This window comes from Dama dama, chromosome 12 (genome assembly GCF_033118175.1).
Source record: "Dama dama isolate Ldn47 chromosome 12, ASM3311817v1, whole genome shotgun sequence".
Lineage (NCBI taxonomy): Eukaryota > Metazoa > Chordata > Mammalia > Artiodactyla > Cervidae > Dama > Dama dama.
The window spans coordinates 18,495,755-18,516,450 of record NC_083692.1 but is presented as its reverse complement, the minus strand read 5'-3'; the positions used below and the strand labels follow the sequence as shown (position 1 = coordinate 18,516,450).

Genomic DNA, 20,696 nt, shown 5'->3' with positions numbered 1-20,696 from the left:
TTCTGACAACCTGTATTATTTGTTGTCTCCACATCCACCTCTTCCCCTCCAGCTCCTGGTACAGTTTGTTCAGAATACATCCATCCCTCTGGGACAGGGGTTAGTAGAATCAGAAGCTAAAGACATAACTTGCTTGTCCCTGCTTCCAGTGACTGAAGCCTCAGAATGCAGTCGGCTAATGTTACCAGGTAAAAATTAGTATCCTCAAAGATAAGATTAACAAGATTTAAGAACTTAGCCTCCTCTGTGGTACTAGTAGAATGGGATAACTGACTTTATAACTGACTGGTAGAAACTGTAAAAATTATAGGAGTCATGGCGAAAGGCAACCATGGGAATCATAAGTGCATTGATTGTTTTTTTGTTTAATTTTTTGGCTATGCAGTGCAGCCTGTGGTATCTTAGTTCCCCAACCAGGAATTGAACCTGGTTCCTCAGCATTGAGAGCGTGGTGTCCTAACCACTGGACTGTCAATTCCCTGCACTGGTAGTTTAAGTCATAAGAATGGATATGAACACCCATAGAGTGAGAATGAGATGAAAAGGAGGCCAAGGCAGAACTGCATGGAACTCAAGGTACCTATTCAAGGTACAGGGTGAGGCAGGAGAGCCTGTGAAGGAGGGAATAAAGAGAGGCTAGAGCAATAGGAGAATACTGGTATGAAGTACAGGCATGGAACCCAAGGGAATGGTCAAGTTGACAAATGCTTCTAAGAGGCTAGTGATATAGGGACCATCCTAATGAGATAGACTTCCCTCGTAGCTCAGTCAGTAAAGAATCTGCCTGTAGTGCAGAAGATCCGGGTTCAATTCCTGGGTCAGGAAGATCCCCTGGAGAAGGAAATGGCAACCCACTCCAATATTCTTCCCTGGAGAATTCCATGGACAGAGGAGCCTGGCAGGCTACAGTCCATGAGTCACAAGAGTCGGACAGGATTAGTGACTAAACCACCACCAGTGCCATAGGATCGGTGAAATCATTATTGCCCTAGGCAGGACATGTTCCTTGGAGAGGGAATGGAAAGCCAGGCTGTAGCAGGTTGAGATATCACTGCAAGGATGAATTTAGTTGAGGAAGTATACTTTCTAAAGGTTGTCTTGCTATGGGAAGGAAAAAGAGAAGGATGTAGAGTAGATTAAAGAGTTAATTTTTTTTAAGATTTGAAATATTAGAGGGTGGTTTTATGTTAAGGGGAAAGAGTCCATTAGAGAAGCTGTGAACAGAAAGAGTGGGTAATTGGTAAGGAGGCTCCAGGAGAGGTAGGAAGAAGTAGTAGAATTCTGAGCATGGGTAGTGAGATTAGCTTTGTATGAGAAGGAGATCCCATCGCTTGACTACCAGCAAGGAAAGTATTATTTTTGGATGCAATGAATTCTTTATTTTCTGGAAATTGAAATATTTGGAATATTAATGTTAAATCAGGGGAGGGTCATCTGTTGTGACAACCTATTTGTTATAAAATCTTTTGGTTACTATCCTCTAGTAGTGTTCTTTTCTCTTTGATTTTTTTTTTTCTCTCTCTGATTTTTGAAATGACTTAAGGGCAGATGTATTCAACCAGTGTTGATTTAAGGTGTCTCTATCTAGTTCCTATCTTTCCCACAATCTTCTGTCTCTCAACTCCCATTTTTCTACTGGTATGTTGGTAGTCTTTCCAAATCCTTGTGGATTTTCAATATGTGAAAATTTCCTTGTGCTAATAAGTGTTGATCTTCATTAGGCTTTTTCACCTAAATTTCCTCTCCTAATTTTAATTTATTGGATAAATATTTTTTAACCATAATGAAGTGAAAATAGAAACAAGAGCATCCATATTCTTTTCTACATTACCTTCTTTTAGTTTTAACTTTGGTTTAAAATATTTTAGACAACCAGATACAGATAATAGTAAAGGAAAACCCAAGTACTCACCTCCCAGCTCATGAAACATACTATTAGAAACACAAACATATCTGTACATACCTCGCTAACCTCATTCCACTCCCTCCTAAATATGTGTGGATATATATAGCCTACTTAGTTTTAGTTGGGATATGTGCTGGACACAGAAAAGCACAAAACTATATGAATATACATTTTGAAGAGTTATTAAGGAGATACCCACCACCTAGTCAAGAAGGAGAACATTGCCAGCTTCCAGGCCTTCCATGGGTTTCTCCTTGATAAAGAAAACCTCTGTTCTTCCATATGTCACCACTGTGTTCAATTTTTTAACAATTAATTCTTTGTTTTCTAAGTCCTGGAGAAGGGAAAGGCTACCTACTCCAGTATTCTGGCCTAGAGAATCCCATGGACTGTATAGCACGTTGGGTCTCAAAGAGTCGGACACGACTGAGCGATTTTCACTTCACTTAACTTTCTAAGTTTAATCCCCCAAGTCTCATTCCAGAAAATAAAGAATTCATTGCATCCAAAAATAATGCTTTCCTTGCTAATAGTCAAATGGACTTTAAATGAGTGGAATCATATGAATGTATCTTGTTGTACCTTTCTTCTTTTACTCTATATTTGTGAGATTCATCCTTGTCAACCTATTCAACTGCATAGCTGCGGTTTGTTTGGTTTCATTGCTGTATACTGTTCTATGAGTGTACCACAACTTCTTGATCCATGCCACTATTGATGAATATGTAGTTATTTTCCAGCATCATATTATGACAAACAGTGCTGCTATGAACTGTATTTAAGAACAGGCTTTTGTGTGTGTGTGTGGTTAAAATATATATAGAATAAAACTTACCATTTAACCAATTCGGTGGGATTAAGTTCATTTACTTTGCTGTGCAACTTCATTAGGCTTTAGAACTGCAGTGCTGTGCCTAGGCTTCTACTTTATTCCTATAATCTTACTGGTTATCTCCTTCAAAAAAGAGAAAAATGAACCTGCATTCTATGAAGATGAATGAAACCCCTGAAAACATTGGATGCTTTAGCACGGAAGTGTAATTCCTCATTATTTTGCAATTAGAATCTTTGGAAATTCATCCCCTCCCGTAGAATAAAGCTTTAGAAACAAATCTTCTGAATTATTTCTGCATCTGGTATAAACCCAGAACCCTAATGAAACATGTTGATGATTCTGTACAGTTTCAATTTTGTTGCAGGCTGTGATTTTTCCCTTAATGACTGACCAGATCTCTCAAATACATGTTATAAAAATTAGAGCGGCATCTTTTCCCAAGTAAAACAGTTGAAAATTTAAATCCTGTTCTTGAGTTACTATTTACTTAGCCTCAAAAGGACAAAGGTCTATAATGTCCAAATGTGGATGGTTTGTTATTAGTTACTGCCAACTGCCAGAGGAGTCTGCCCCTTACATTTTGATTGATGTCCTTTAGAGCTTTAGCTGCCTTTCACACTCTGTTCTTTTCTGAGGCAGATTTTATATTCATAAAATGAAAATGCTATTTGCTCCTGTTAGGGTGTTAGTTGCTAAGTGATGTTACAAGGGTGTTAGGTACTGTGTATCAAAATGGTGAACTCCTTGGAGATAGCTACTACATAAAGCTGTGGTATTTTCCCTTTACTAGATGATACTCCAAATCATACGAACTCCTCCAAGGAGGTTCCTTCCTCGGCTGTGTTGAGAAGCCTTCAGGTGAATGTGGGTCCAGACGGAGAAGAGACGAGGGCTCAGACTGTACAGAAGTCTCCAGAGTTTTTGTCCACTCCAGAGTCCCCTAGCTTGTTGCAAGATCTACAGCCAAGTGATAGCACTTCTTTTATTCTTCTTAACCTAACAAGAGCAGGTATTCTTTATTTTTTTCTGACCTCTACTCATTCTTAAGAAAAAAACTTGGAGGCGGGGCAGGAGGGTGAGGAGGAATAATTAACTTAGTCATACTAGAAATGGAAAGAAGCTATTATTTTATTATTTTGGAGAATTAGTGTAGTTTGGTGATCAGTTGAACATATAGAGGAAAAAGGCAGACTCTAAGATGACTTAACATTTTCTTGTTTGGTGGAGTTAAGTGGTATGTTCAGCTAGATGGTGCACACAGGAAGAACAGGACGGGGGAGAACAATTTGTGCCTGTTGATGTTTAGATTTCACAGGAACACTTCGGAGAGTTAGAAACAGGAATCCAGAGTTCCAGAGAGGTATGGTGTGAAATAAATAGTTTTTAGTGCTTACCAGCATTTGGGAGCTGTATGAAACAATGAGCATGAATTCTTTGATTTAGGAGTAGTCTGCAGCATAAACAGAAATGAGGGCACATCTGGGACCCTGAAAAAAATTTTAAGGGGGTGATAGAAGAATGGGACGGAGCCAATAGAGAGGGATCAAGAAAACTGAATGAGAATGATGTGGGGAAAGCCACATTTAGTATCTTTTCTTCTGTGAATCATACCAAATACTACAAATTGGGCCAGTGAGATGAGGACTGGAAAGTGTATGTCTGGTAAACTTAGCAAGAGCAGTTGTTAGTGAGGCAGGGGAGATGGAGCCTAGAGTTAAAAGAGGTGGGGAGTGGACAGCAGGTGAGAAAGTAGATGCACAAGTTAGAAGTTAAGAAACTTCAAGAAACATGACTTTAAAGGAATAGGTGAGAAGGTGATATTTAGAGTCATACTTGAGATTTTCTATAAAAAAGAAAAATGTGGGAGAGGCTTGAGCTTAGACAGATTGAAAGGCTGAAAGGGAAGCTGTAAGGTGGCCACTAAGGAGGAATGGGTTGAAGGTGGTGAGGCGATAACTAAAAGATAGGATTGGATCCTAGAGGTAAGGGTTAGCCGGGTTGCTAGGAAACACACTTTGCCTCTGAAACAGGAGGAGGTAAGATAAAGACTAGTCTCTCAGCTGGGAGTAGAGAGATGATGACCTAATCTTGCATGAGAACAGAAGCTTGAGGTGAGACGTGAAAGTCTGGAATAGCTGATTCAGGACATGGAGAGTTTCTGAGCCAGGGTCAGTCAAAGGGATTACTTGATGGATAACTTGCACATATCCTCTTGTTTCTTCCAGGTCTGGGCTCTTCAGCCGAACACTTGGTATTTGTACAAGATGAAGCAGAGGATTCAGGGAATGATTTCCTCTCCAGTGAGAGCACAGACAGTAGCATTCCCTGGTTTCTCCGGGTTCAGGAGTTGGCCCATGACAGTTTGATTGCTGCTACTCGGGCACAGCTGGCAAAAAATGCAAAAACCAGCAGCAATGGTGAGACCCCTGTGTTATTTTCCTTTGCAGTATTCTATGCAGAGATTTTGGTAAGACAATGGCTATCTTTTGAGTTGCATATAATCCAGATTACTTTATTGGTGAGAGCAGAAGGCTAGAAATGTGTAAATTGCATATCTTACTTTCTATAAAATAACTCAGCCATGCCAGATTCATGTGCAGAATCAGCTAACAATTGTCAGCTTTAAATAATATACCGAACCCTTTTTAAAAGAAAAAATTTTTTCACAGATCTTGGTGTTATCTTCAGTTGATTTTGTACTGTACGTTCTTTATATTTAGAGATTTTACACCATTATGAAATCAAATGGTTTTATCAATAGAAATAAAACCACAAAACAGATAAAAATGAAATTAATATTAAATCAGTGTGGCAGATGGCAATGTTTCACTGAAACTAGATTGCTGCTCATGGAGGTTTAGCAATTATCAGCTACCATAGTGCTGCTTTTGAGGGGCAGGCAGAGCAAGAAGGGTAGAACCAGTTCATCAGAAAACCTCTGAATATCCAAATAGGGTATAGTGTGATTTTTCTTGGGTTCAGCATGCCTGTACTATTTACTCTGGGCCACTTTTTCTCTAGTAATTTACAAAGTGTGGTCGCTAGGTCATCTGCATCACCAGTAATTTAGAAATGCACATTATCAGGTCTCATCTTACTGAGTCAGAAACATTTTTAGTTTTTAGTAAGCCCTCATTATAGTTATGATGCATGTTAAAGCTTGAAGACCATGGCTCTATTCAAGCCCCTCCTAAACCACTGCAAAACCTTGGCCATAATATTTTTTGTATTAGATCTGCCACTGTATTTTCTCATTAACCTGTGACTATTAAGGTAATACAGCAAAAGATTGAGGTTAGGTACATACTGTCATTACCACAAACACGCGATCACTTTCATCTAAGTTGAAATAGAGAAATATCTTAGTTTTGTATGTGGTGCTGTATATCAGGAGTCCTCAAAGGACCAAATAACCACCTGTTTTATAAAGTTTTATAAATAAAGTTTTAATGGAACACAGACATGCCCATTAGTTACAGACTGTCTATGGCTGCTACTATGGCAAAGTTGAGTAGTTGTGACAGAGACCGTATGGCCTGAAAGCCCATAATATCTTCTGTGTGGCCCTTCACAAAAAAAGTTTACTGATTCCTGCTCTATACAGTACTACTATCACTGAAAATTTTATCCCAAATGCAGAGACCTTACCCACATAACTGTAGAGTCTTGAAGAGTTTTCAGTGTTCTTCAACATATACAATATAAGGTATATTGAATTTCTTTGTCTCTCTTGCTCTTTTTGGGGGGTAGTGTGCAAAACCAGGTCATAAGACAGTTCTGCAAACAGTGCTTTGTTTTCAAAAACAAAGTGGTTTAGAGAGCACTTCTTTGGGAAACTTTTTAAACTTAAATACAGGGCAACTCACTCTTTTCTGATTTTTTCCCCCTATTTTATGATTATATTGATGCAAAATTGAATGCACGAAGCCCTAACTGTCACTGGTTTAAATCTCTGGATTAGCATGGGTTTTTACAGACCTTTTGTTAGAAATTAATTAGCTGGAGTTCTGGAGTTACTGGGAAATTTTCTTTATGGTATATGCACTTGTGTGCTGTCTAAAATTTACCCATGTTTTGATTAAACAAACAAACTGTTTACAGTATTAAAAAAGAACAAGTTAATTCATATTAACTAGCACAAGTCATCTTAGGTTCTGCTCCAACCTGGGAGCAATTAGCATTTGGTGAAGTACAGCAAGGAGAATGTAAGGCAGGAAGAAAATAAGATTAATAGATGGGACAGATACTGCCTTTGATCAACTGTCAGTTTCCAGAGTATGGTAGGTATAACATGTTATCCTCCTCTTGGGTCTTGACAGGAGAAATTTGGAAATATGAATCTTATTCCTAAGGTATTTGTAATGGAAAGATAAACTCCATATTTTTATAATAGAATTAAGTGGTTGTGAATCTTATTTCTCTAATGATGTCCAAAATCAATGTGGATGGTGACAGCAGCCACAAAATTAAAAGATGCTTGCTCCTTGAAAGAAAAGTTATGACAAATCTAGACTGTATTAAAAAGCAGAGACGTCACTTTCCCAGTGGAGGTCCATAGAGTCGAGGCTGTGGTTTTTCCAGCAGTCATGCATGAACGTGAGAGTTGGATGATAAAGAAGACTGAGCGCTGAAGAACTGATGCTTTAGAACTATGATGCTGGAGAAGACTCTTGAGAGTCCCTTGGACAGTAAAGATATCAAACCAGTCAATCCTATAGGAAATCAACCTTGAATGTTCATTGGAAGGACTGGTGCTGAAGCTGAAGCTTCAGTATTTTGGCCACCTGAGGCAAAGAGCTGACTCTTTGAAAGAGACTCTGATGCTGGGAGAGATTGAGGGCAAGAGAAGGGGGCGACAGAGGATGAAATGGTTGGATGGCATCACTGACTCAGTGGACATGAGTTTGAGCAAACTCAGGGAGATAATGAAGGACAGGGAAGCCTGGCATGCTGTAGTTCATGGGGTCACAAAGAGTTGGACACAACTTAGCAACTGAACAATAACAACAAGTGGTTATGAATGTTTTTCTCTATTGATGTTCAACTATGTATTGAAGAAAATGAAAGAAAGGATGTACCACCTGCTAATTTGGAATTTATTTAAAGTTTTAGTTAAACTAATTTCATTTAAATTTAAGGAAGTCACTGCAGTGTATGTTCCTCTCCTCACCTCCTTTTGTTCTACTTAACAAAAAACTTGAGCAGATACTATCTCTCACTTTTAAAAATGTGATTAGAAATTTTAAAATGTGCTGAGTTTTTGCATTCTTAATTATTTCATAACTGAGGAGAGGTGGTACAGGTAATGAGAAGGTGATTCTTATTCTCTAGAGTGACAGAAACAGCCACAGTGACTTCAGAAGATAGAAATCTTAGGCTGATCGTCTACAAAAGAAATTACTACTGTAAGTCCATGATTAAGCCAGACTGACTGCTCCTTCTTAAAATACAAGTTTTGATTGCCTAGAGCATCAGGTGATCTTCTGTAGGACTCCACTTCTTGTGTTGCCATACCTGCTTCCTCACCAATGTGTAATGCAAAGTAGGTTGAATGCAGCTTTTTTTTTTTTTAATTAAACCATTTTGGATATTTCTTACATTTGTCAAAGAGGCCTCGTCTCGTGGCATTTGGTAGTTCTGTGGAGTAAGTAAGGGGATGGGGATGCAGAGCACAGTCACTTTCTGTTGTTAAGTGAATATACAAAGATCGCTGGGGAAGGTGAAGGTAGATATGTGATTAATGATCTCTAGCAGTGGTTTTATTGTTTGAGCCAAAGTATCTGAGCAGAATCCTTCCCTGGATTACAAATATGTGATTCTGTTACAGGAGAAAATGTCCACCTTGGTTCTGGTGATGGGCAACCCAAAGATTCTGGCCCCCTTCCTCAAATGGAGAAGAAGCTCAAGTGTACAGTTGAAGGCTGTGACCGGACATTTGTGTGGCCAGCTCACTTTAAGTACCACCTTAAAACTCATCGGTGAGCAAACCTGAAATTCCATATTTGGAACTCAGGAATGTTGATGTTTCTGAAGGAACTTGATAGAAATCCCCCCACTTGACAGATTAAAGGAAAACAGAAGCTCCAGCTCACTTGTGGTTAAGATGTCTTTAGTTCTTTAATAGAGACATTTGCATTGTCTTATTTACCTTGTTCTTGACAAATATTTAATAAGACATTTGTCACCTAAATGTCTTAGAGCAAGAGTGCTCAAAATCTCATCATAAAACATAATTTCTTGGAGAACTTAATAATACATAAGCTTAAACTCTACTCTGAACCTATGAGATCAGTGTTTTCAAGAAGTAGGGAATCTGTAGTTTTAACAAACTTAAAGTGATTCTCATACATCCAGATTTGGGATTTACTATCTGTTTTAAGAGTCAGTAGGAGCTTTGACTTGTTCTCTCTAGCAAAGAGCATTTTCAGGCTTTGTTGCTTATGGGATTTTTTTTCCCTCCAGAAACGACCGCTCCTTTATCTGCCCTGCAGCAGGTTGTGGGAAAAGCTTCTATGTACTACAGAGGCTGAAGGTGCACATGAGGACCCACAATGGGGAGAAGCCCTTTGTGTGCCCTGAGTCCAACTGTGGTAAGCAGTTCACGACAGCTGGAAACCTGAAGAACCACCTGCGCATCCATACAGGTGCGTGCAACCTCAGCACTCCTGCAGGCCATCTGCTGCTTGGCTCAGCGCTTGCTGGCTGTCCTTAGTAGATGAAGATTGGGGTTGTTGCTAGAACTCTGAAGATGAAATTTCTTTTTTTCAGATGCCTCAGGGTTTTCAGTTATTTCAATAGCATTTATCGTCACCTCTTCGTGAGAATGAACAGTTTGATTTCTGCCTCTAGTAGCCTTAAACAGAAAGAGGATATAAGGCCTTCTCTAATACAGTGATTTGATGAGATATGGACAAAAGTGAGTCTTTCTAGATATCCTTGAACATTACACAGTTTTAATTTTGGTCATTAACATTTATTGAGTTACACAAACCACACAGATCCTATTTTAGGCGCTAACTAGGGTAAGGTGAGGGGAAATAGAAAAGCTAAGATTAATCCCTGACTTTGAGTTAACTTTTTTGTTAAGAGCCTCACAGCCTGAGAAACAGAATGGAGAAGGGCCTTGTTTTGGGGGCAGATGGCATGTTAATATCAAAGGAGCAAAATAAAGATACCCTGACTTCTTAATCTAAAAGTTTAAGGGTGACTTTCCAAACCCCTTGACCAAGCTGTGCTCTCTTGCCAGAGCTTAATCATTGAACCTAAACTACTACTGTAGGATGTGTAGCTATTCTTCCCACTTACTTGCTATCTTCTCTTTCTCTTCCTTGTTTATTCTTGCCTTGCTAAAATGACAGCAGGTACAAATAAGTGGCATTTAGAAAGTGAAAGCCAAGGTGAAACCACATGTGTTCTGGGGATTTCCTCTAGATTGACATTACCACTGGGATATGTTTTACGAAAGAATAGCTCTGTTCTCAGCTCGTTCTTGAAAGGATAAATTATTCTTGCTCCAAGAAAGCAGTTTGAATAAAATCTTATCTGAATAGCTAAGGAAAGTAGAATTCATGATGCCTTATTAAATTCAGTAACCTCTTTATCCTTGTGCCTCTCATCTTTGTAGTATTTGATAAAACTGAACATCATTTATTCAGAGTGTGACCTCATTTTCTCTCTTCATTCTGACTCTTGCTAGCTCTCCCTTGTTAATCCAGTTGTGGACCAATCTCAGAAGTTTGAGTTTCTCCCATTTTACTCGATATGCTCTCTTTGCAATCTCAGGCTTCAATTTAATCATTTCTTCCTGGATGCCTCACAGATCTGAATCTCAATAATTAGCATAGTAATAAAAATTAGCATTTATTGAGGCAATTTAATATGTACCAAGCACATATACATTGTCTTATTTAATTTTCAAAGTTCCTTCATGCTTTAGATATTGTGTTTATTGATGGAAAAACAGAAGGATAGAGAGTTAAGGAACTTGTCCAACATTATGCTGCTCAGAAATGGTAGAGCTGGGATTTAAATTCTGCTATGACCCTAGAGCTCTTCCAAGTATTTTATTTTTAAGTGCTGACAGCTCATTTTATTTCAGATGTCAGAATTGACCTCAACTCTTTTTTAGTAGTAACGGTAGTAATTAAAGCTGCCAATTTTAGTGGTTTACCATGAAGACTGCTGTGTACCAGGCACTATGCTTAATATATTTAACTTGTATCATTTCATCGAATCCTCAAAGTAATATTTTGAGGTTGTATTATGTTAATTTTATACATTATACTGTATAATGCATTTTGTAATAATGATTACAAAAAATCATTCTCAGAGATTTTAACTATTTTCTCCATACTGATAAGTGGTTGTGGCAAGACTGGGACTCAGGATTAACTGGCTCATGCTCTTTAACCATTCTGCAGCAATGTCTCTTGAACCTCCAGTCTTTATCTCAGCAAAATTACCATCCTCTCAGTTTCTGAACAGGAAAGCCATCTCACCTAAGCCAGCTTGACGAAAAGATTCTTGCCACTAGATTCTGGTTAATCATTTTTAAAATCCTTTTTCTAAGGTTCTTGAGTTCATCTTGTTAAACATTTAAGCTTATTTATTAACTGGAATTTTCTTTTTTCCTGGCATTCTATCATATATATCAGTATATTTTTTATTCATTTGGCAACTTTTGGAGTGCATAGCATTCTGAGGTTAGGGTGAGTATACAGATATGCTTTCCAGAAAGTTACAGACCAGTGGGAAATCATAAGCCTTAAACTGTGTGGTACAGTCTGAAAGAACAGTGCAGTCTAGAGCTGTGCTCCTCCCTCCGTCAAGGCCCAGCTCCTATCTTGTCACCATGCCAGCCTTACTTGCAGCATTTCCGTGTTTTTCCTTTACTCTCTCACACTCGTAACAGTTCTGATACAAGATGTGTTTTCCTAAACCAAGCAGTTCTCTGCAACACCATCTGGGTGTCTACAACTGAACAACTGAATTCTGACACTGTCTGAAGATAGCGTCAGATCCCACATCCTCAGCCTCACAAGACTGCCACTTACTTCAGATGTCAGTTTCAACCTCAGTCTGACTTGGCTACCAGTTGGAGGTTCCCTTGACAACCCCCTCCCCCACTTTGGATTTGATTATTTGCTTTAACAGCTCACAGAAATCAGGGAAACATGTCACCACCTTATTAAGTAATAAAGGGTATGATAAAGGATACAGATGAGTAGCCAGATAAAGAGATGCATAAGGGTGAAGTCCAGAAGAGTCCCAAGCACAGGAGCTTCTGTCCCTGTGGAGTTGGGGTGTGCCACTTCCTTGGCACATAGACCTGTTCACGAGCCCAGAAGCTCTCTGAACCCTGTACTTTTGGGATTTTTATGGAGGTTTCATCACATAGGCGTGATTCATCATTAACGCATTTCCAGGCTGTCTCTCCTCTCTGAAAAGTGGGGGTGGAGCTGAAATTCCCAAGCTTCTAATCTGGTGACTAGCTCCCATCCAGGAGCCCACCAAGATTCATCTCATTAGAACAAAATACTTTCCTATCACCTAGGAAATTCCATGGGGTTAGGAATTCTGTGTCAGGAATCATGATCAAAGACCAAACACTAGAACAGCAGATTATCCTAGTGCTATTATCACTTAAAAAGTTATAAGGAGTTTAGGAGCTCTACGTTAGGAGCTGGGATCCCACACTAAATGTTAGAACAAAAAATTCTCCTAGCACCCCTGTGTACAAGCGTTTTAAGAGCTTTGTGTCAGGAGCCAGGAGCAAAGACCAATATATATTTACTTATTTCACACTTGTCATTTTCTGAACTTGCTCTGAGCACTCTCATTTTCAAGGCTGTGTTCGTACTAGTTCTTGTGCCTGAAATTTCCTTTCATCCTTGTCACTTTTTAAGAGCAACTTAAATTCAGCTTTTTAAAAAAATTTTACCACAATAGGAATTTCTTCCCTTTATAAATACACGTAATCAGTTTTTTATAAAGGAATTTATATTAAAGTTATTTATGAATACATTTATTTCTCACTAGGTTGTGACCCTTGGGAAATATGGACTGCATCTCTGATTTTTTTCATTTTTTATTTTGAAATATTTATAGATTCATGAAGAGTCACAAAAAATGTACAAAGAATTCTATCTGTGCTTCACCCAGCTTCTGCCCAAAGTGACATGTAGCCATAGTACAGTATCAGGGCCAGAAAGTCAATAGTACCATCAGTCTTCAGTTTCACCATGTATCTTTCATTTTTTAAATAACAGTGCTGTAGAAAAGGAGAGATACAGAAAAGCACAAAGAAGAAAATAAACCATAATACCACTGTTGTGATATAACTACTGTTAACACATTGTAACAGATTTTTCTGTATATCTCTGTATATAGACAATTGTTTTTATAAGATGGTATTATGTAATACCTATTTTATAGGCTTCAAAAATATGTATTCGTAATCATAAAACTGAATCTTAAAGAATTGATGTAAGGTAAAAATTCTGAGAGCATACACACTGTTTTCTTGATTTTCTCAGAATGGATAGGATCACGTAAGAAGGTGGTTCAACGCAGCTGGGGCTCAGCCCATGAGGAGGGAGAAGGAGGTATTATGTTCAGAGGCAGCCACTCTAAAGAAAATGGGGGTGGCAGGGTGGAGCTGTGTACCAGATCACTGAGAGGTGATACCTGCTGGATGGTCTAGTTGAAATATATAGGGTGAATATAATATAATATATATATAACATTATAATTATATATAATATAATTATATATATATATAATATATAGTGTGAATTCAGTAAATCAGAGTAAGTGATTGAAAACAGAAGGTTGGTGGGAAAAGAGAGTAAAAGTCATATCATCAAAAGACTGAGTCTTTATCTCATTTTCTGTCTCTAGGAGAGAAGCCTTTCCTTTGTGAAGCCCAAGGATGTGGCCGTTCCTTTGCTGAGTATTCTAGTCTTCGAAAACATTTGGTGGTTCACTCAGGTACCATTCATAGATTTCAGGGAAGATGGAGAGCCAAAAGGGTAAAAGGTTAGGGTAAAAGGGTAGTAGTATAAAGAAAAATAGATGCCTTGCTTTCCTCCCTTTCTTGACAGAATCATAAATCAAGGCCCTTGATGCTTACATTCAAAGGGTCATATAATCAAGGGGAAAAGAACCTAATTATTATTTTCAGCTGAGCTATTGAACTGCTTTCTGATTGAGACCTTTCTCTGAGGAAATCAATAAATTTACTTGGCCAGTACACTGGGTGCTTCTACATTACATCAGATATGGTACATGGAGTTATTCAGAGACTTGCCAAGGCAGAAGTGGACTCAAAAAGTAGAGTGAGATTCTAGAATGGAATCAGGAACTTGTTCAAATGGCTAGCTGTGGAAAACGAAGGGAAGCCAGAAGGGGAGGAATGGAGAGAAGGAACTAGAAGTTATTTGTCATGAAGACAATGAAGTGGTTCAATGGGAGCAAGGGAGTTGGAGAGGTATAATCAGTCAGGGCTGTGAATTTCAGAGCTGAGATCCTAGGGGTAGAGCAGGGTTTTAATATTGACAAATTCTAAGCAGAGGTCGCAAACTAATAGTCAGTGGGTTAGGTGTGGACTTCCAGGTGTGTTTTGTTTGGCTTGTAAAGTGTTTTCATTTTATTGTTCTTTATTTTGTTATGTAAAATTTTGTCAAACTTACATAAAAATAGAGAAAAATACTTTCTTATGTAACAATAATGCCGTTACCATAATCTATCAAAATTAACAGTAACTCCTTGGTTTTATCTCAGACTCAGTCCATGTTTAATTTTTTTCCAGTTGTCTCAAAAACGTCTTTTAAAGTGGATTTGTTTAAATCAGGACCCAAAAAAGGTCCAGTTCTTGCACTTGGCTAGTAAGTCCTGAATGTAGATCTATCTATACTTTCTGATTTTCATGTTCTAGACTTACTGCACAACAGAGTCAGTCAGGTCCTATAGCTCATCTCATGCTCTGGATGTGTTGGTTTACCTTATTTTGTGTCATTTAACTTGTTCCCCTATATTTCCTAAAAGATTCAAAGGTTTTGGCAAGGATATGTTATGTGTGGTTGTATGTGTTTCATTTTGCATCACCTCAGGAGGCACACAGAGCTTGGTTGTCACAATTGATCAGTTGGTTCAGGTGGTCAACACCTTAATCCCCTCATTGTAAGTTCCCTTGCAACCTTGTGACTTAATGACTTCATCTTTGAATGATGCCTAAATTCATTACTTCGTTGGGGTTATAAAATGTTAATTTTTCTAATTTTGTTATTCACATTTGTTACCTAGAATTATTCTGTATAATAGATCTCTATTGACTAGGATTATTTGGTAATTTGCACATGAAAGATAGGATAAATATGTAATTCTTTTAACTGAGTTTTCAGAATAAGAAGTGGGTTCTTTGATTACTTCTAGTAGTGTTATTTTCACTGCTTTTTCTCTCTCTTTTGCTAGTATTATTTTGAATTCATGTGTTTCTATATGGTCACTATATTTCAGTCCATTATAGTTATTTTTAAAAATTAATTAATTTGGCTGCACTGCATCTTAGCATGCAAAGTGTTCGATCTTCACTGCAGTATGTGGGATCTTTAGTTGTTGTATGTGAACTCTTTGTTGCACTCTTTGTTGTGGCATGTGGAATCTAGTTCCCCGACCAGGGACTGAACCAGACCCCCTGCATTGGGAGCGCGAAATCTTAGCCACTGGACCACTGGGGAAGTCCCCATTATAGTTACTTTTTAACAACTTTTGGACCTATAATGCATATACCTTAAAATTCACCTATTGTAAATATACACATCAGTGGTTTTTTTAGACAGTATATAGGATTATACGGTTATCCTCACAATCCAGTTATAGAACACTTGTATCACACCAAAAGTTCCTTTGTGCCCCTTTGCTGTCAGTTCCTCCTCCCACCCCACATCCAAGCAATCATTGACCAGCTTTCTGCCTCTGTAGATTTTGTCTCTTCTGGAAATTTTCTGGTCATTTCACTTAGTTTTTGCCATCTACTACTTAGATGTAGGCCAAGAGTCTTTGACGCTGCCCTAGGTGTGGTTGTCAGGGTAAGTAAAATGGAGATTGAGGGTTTCAGACTTGAGGACATAGGGGATAGATTAGATTACTGTGTACAAGAACCACCAGTGTGAATGTTGAAGACTGAGAGTTGTGGCAGGAAATGAGACAAAGGTATATTATGAATCTAGGGTTGGAATCCTTGAGGATAGTGCATGTCCTTGAGGTTCATGGAAGACTGTATCTGAAAGGAGCAGGAAATGTTCTATGTCTCCCATGATCTTATACCAGAGAGGTTGTTTTGTGGAAGCAGCAGTCCAGTGGGTCTGGAGAGCCTCGGAGGCTGGGAGCAGTGAGTATGCTAAGCCCGCCTGGTGGCTTCCAGCCTTCCCCCAAGGACTGACGGCTGAGAGCCTGGGGAATGCGAGAAGGAGCAGCCTCTTCGTGTTTAGTTTGACATCTTCTGGGCTTCTCCATCTAGGGCTTGAGTCCATTCTCTTGCTGTCAGAAATGCACCCTGCCTTTTTGGTCTGTGTTTCAGGAGAGAAGCCACATCAGTGTCAAGTCTGTGGAAAGACCTTCTCCCAGAGTGGGAGCAGGAACGTGCACATGAGAAAGCACCACTTGCAGGCGGGAGCAGCTGGGAGTCAGGAGCAGGAGCCAGCTGGTAAGGAGAAGAAGACAGGGGGAGGGCTATACTTTGGGGGTTCAAGGAGGCAAATAACTGGCCTGTCTAATACGGAAACTTTCTGCTTCTGTTTTGGGTAGAGAGGCCGATCTCATTTGGTGGGCTAGTGGTTTCCAAATACAGCTGTACAGTAAAAGTTGTTTGCAGGTTTTTAAAACATACATTTTATATTGCTGTCCACCCCTCCCATCCAGCAACACCAAACAACCTGATAAATGAGATTCCTTGGGAGTAAAACCCCAGAGTCTATAGTTTTAAAAGTTCCTCTAGCGAATTTGGTGGTAACTGGTGCTGATGCATAGACCAGCACTTGTCTGTCACTGTGGTGAAGATTTCTGTATTACAGTAGTTTAAGCATTTTTTACTTATCAGTCATGACTCCCTTGTTTTTTTTTTTTAACCCTAACTTAAATTTGGTAATACATTTTATTGTTACTCCTCTCCATGTCTTTCCTTAATCATTTTATTCTGAATACTCCTTTTTAGGGATGCACCTATCCTATTTTGTATGTTAATTATCCAGATGCTGATCACAAGCAAGGGTATTTATCCATGAGGCTCATTTCTTCCCTTCTAGGTTTATTTTTGCTTCTCAAAAGTAAGTGAAATAGGAGGTGACATCCAAGATACAGGTTAACCTTTAGTTCTGAAAGAAAAGGCCAGCTTCCCCTGAAGGAAAAGGGGGACCAGGCACAGCCTTGAGCGCTGTATGTCTCTCACATCCTATTCTCTGTGCAGCTGAGCCACTAATGGGCAGTAGTTTGCTTGAAGAGGCTTCAGTAACCAGTAAAAACCTGGTGTCTATGAATTCTCAGCCCAGCCTTGGTGGAGAATCCTTGAACCTACCAAATACCAATTCTATCCTAGGAGTTGATGATGGTAAGACTTTCAACTCGCCTTTATTTGGGGAAACTAGCTGCAACTAGGGACTAAGGAATGGGGTTGTCTTCGAAATGGAGGTTTTAATTAATTTCATTTCTTGTGAGTAGAAATGGCATGATTGAATACCATTTGTGTTGTCTCTGAAGTGGATAAGTGAATCTTTAAAAAAAAATTTGTTCATTGAAAAGATAATGTAACAAAAGAATAAAAAGTTTTAAGAAGAAAATTATCCATAATCCTAGCATCCTAGCCCAACTATTTCTATCTTTCCTATTGCAGTTATGGAAGAACTTAACTTTTAAAACATTTAAACAGGACATAACCAGGTTTTACAGAGGAGAATTAAAGCAATTTCTCCATACCTTCAAAAGCCATATCTTCTGGAGAAAAGAAAGGGCTCTGTAGGAAACAGTTGCTCCTCTCTGGTATAGAAAGTTCACCCAAGTTACACAGGCCAGGCCCTCTTCTCTGAAAAACTTAACAGGTGAGGTCAGCATGCATTTATTCAGTGCCTACTTGTGTACCTGGCACCGTGGGAAAGATAAAAGTAGAAGACAGGGACCTTAAAATCTAGTTGAGAAGTCAAAACTTACATTTGGGAAATAACACTGAGTGAGCAGAAGGTAGTGTTTTAAGCAAACATTAAGTTACGTGGTATCCTGGAAGAGCAATGTAAACTAGAAAGCCCCTCTTAATTTATTTGAGAGCTAAGTGGTTTATGTGTAAGCTGTTTCCAGATCTTCATGGTGATTCTGCTGATAAACATTTAATAAGTCAGATCCTGTGTTTTCCTTACTCAAACCCCAGTCAGTTTTGGTTATAAAGGCCATATTTGTGTAACTTACATATGGAGCGTACAAGGCCCCAAGTGTGCTTCCACAATAAGCCTCTTCTGTTTCATAAATGATACTAGTGGATAACTGAAGCATGAGGCATAGAAATGGCATGGAGCTCCTTAGCCAGCCTTAAGGAAGAAGATCTGAAAGGAGGACGAGACAATGAGTAGGAACCTTGGAGCCAGGTTTAAGCACTTGACCAGCACTTACTGTGCTGTTTCCATTACTGGTGACTGCTTTGCAGGTTGGCTCTGGTTTCCTGATTCACATGCAGTTTAATCCAGTTAATAGTGCTGAAGCCATATTACTCAAAATTTGCGTATTGAGAAATGGTCAACTGTTACATCAAGATTTTTTACCTTTTCTTCCCATCCCCCTTTTGTAATACTTTCCAAATTCACTGATAATGATTATCAGGCAGGAATTAATTGGGAAGAAACACAGGAATGTGGGATTCAGTTTTTCAGGGAACAGTTTTGAGAGTTTTTAATGAGAGGCTTGATAATGAAGGTAGGGTGATCTTTGGATTCACTTTGCACTGAAACCTTTTTCTGCTGTTTCAGAGGTGCTTGCTGAAGGATCCCCACGTCCTCTGTCTTCAGTGCCTGATGTGACGCATCACCTGGTGACCATGCAGTCAGGGAGGCAGTCGTATGAGGTTTCTGTATTAACTGCTGTAAATCCGCAGGAGGTAAATCTGTCTCTTGCCCTTTGTTTCGGTGGCGAGTAAGGTGGGGAATGATTGGGAATCTACTTCAGAGGATCTGAAAAACATTCTTGTTTCCCTTTCCTGGAGACTTTGACTAGAATATCTTCTTTTAAGCTAACCTGAGTGTTAGGGTCTCCTGAATTGAGAGGTTGGTCATTCACATCTGGGGCTCTCAACTTTAGTTTCCTTGATACACATGTCCTAATTTATCATTCATTTTGCCAGGGTTGTTTGTCTGGGAGATAACCAGGCTGAACCAACTGAGCGTATGGGAATGTGTGCACTGGCTTGTCGAGTAAGAACTATTATCTAAATCAAAGAGGGCTTTCAGGTTGATTCTAAGCATCCCTTACTCTATTTGTTTGGTTCTGATCCAGAAAACAGAATGAAAACCAGTCGGGCTTCTAGAATCTTCGGATTGTCCTTTTACTGGCCTTGCGTTGTGGAGGTAGATGACTTCATCATGAGCTTATTTTATATGCACACGCTGTTCCCAAAGCTTGTATATCCTGGCTTTGGCATTAGAGTATCTTTTACTTTTCAATATAACCTTTAGACCACAGTCCATCATTACAGCGTTCAAATGACCCTTCCTCCTATTTGAGTAGTCTCAATTTTTCTGTAATATTTCTGAGGATACCCAAGTTCACAAGGCTCTGAGCATGCTGTTTTTGCCAGAACCCTTCCTTGTATTTATCATTGTGACCCATTGTCTCATTCTTGCTTATGTTATATTGAAAGCTTTTATTATTTGTTATCATTGGTTCTTTCCTAAGTCTCCTTCTCCTGGTGACTGCTTTGGAACATGTCTCATGTGGAGCCTTCCTCTGTTTTTCCCCTGCTTCATATATCTGTCTAAAATTTTTTATTATGGAAGTTTTCAAAGAGTATATATACTGAGGAAGAGATTAGTATAATGAACCCAGGTAGGTATCAACCCATCTTCAACAATTAACTATCTACTGTTCTTATCACTCCCCTCCTACTGTTTGCTGTTAATGTTTTTATTTATACTGGAGTATTTTAAATCAGATCACAGACATCTATCTCATCTGTAAATATTTCAGTATATACCTCTAACAGATAAATAGTTTTCATAATCATATCTGTATCATACCCAATAAAATTAACCACAATTTATTGATATCTTCTGATACTTAGCCTTTAAAATTTTTTCTCAGAAATATCTTTTTATGGTTGGTTGGTTTGATTAGGATTCAAACAAAGCCTATATATTGCATTTGGTTAATAATTTTTTTTTTATTTGTAATAGTCCACCCCTCTTTTTTTCCAGTGTAGCTATCTATTTAAGGAATTGGATTATTTGTCCTGTATAATTTCCCACATTTTTATTTTAGCTGATTGACTCCCTTTGTTGCTTGATACATTTCTCTATCCACAGATATCCTGGAAACTGGTAGTTACATTTAGGGGCTTGATTAGGTTCCTGTTTGTTTTTCCCTTGGCAAGAATATTTTGTTGGTGGTTCTCTTACTTCCTACTAGGTTTCATCAAGAGAGAGATGATATTCAGCTGTTCTCTTACAGATCTCAAGATTGACCAGTGGGTTATGTAAAAGCTTTGGCAACCATTACTTATCATGGCCTAGATCTGTTTTTTCATTAGGGCTTAAACAGTGATATCATGATTCTTTTTTTTCCTTCAGCTTTTATTAACTGTGATTCTTCTATAAAAGATATACTTTCATTAACTATTGGGTTGACTAGTTCAGGAAAATCATTTCCTTCTCTTTGTACTTAGTACAAGTTACCTGACATACCAATGCACAGCACTCAGTGTTT

General features: G+C 38.7%; 1 protein-coding gene across 5 annotated transcripts in view; it reads left to right on the top strand.

The window, feature by feature from the left end:
• The window catches only part of ZNF410 (zinc finger protein 410), a 42,068-nt gene that overhangs the window by 17,357 nt on the left and 4,015 nt on the right, over nt 1-20,696 (top strand). For 3 of the 5 annotated variants that reach the window (XM_061156692.1, XM_061156690.1, XM_061156691.1), the window contains 9 exons: nt 53-188; nt 3,532-3,750; nt 4,967-5,158; nt 8,569-8,719; nt 9,204-9,385; nt 13,641-13,730; nt 16,321-16,446; nt 17,206-17,346; nt 18,749-18,876. In XM_061156692.1, the coding sequence (XP_061012675.1) occupies nt 53-188; nt 3,532-3,750; nt 4,967-5,158; nt 8,569-8,719; nt 9,204-9,385; nt 13,641-13,730; nt 16,321-16,446; nt 17,206-17,346; nt 18,749-18,876 (1,365 nt within the window). The remainder of the gene's footprint in view (nt 1-52; nt 189-3,531; nt 3,751-4,966; nt 5,159-8,568; nt 8,720-9,203; nt 9,386-13,640; nt 13,731-16,320; nt 16,447-17,205; nt 17,347-18,748; nt 18,877-20,696) is intronic. The other 2 variants (XM_061156694.1, XM_061156693.1) reach the window with 1 other exon arrangement.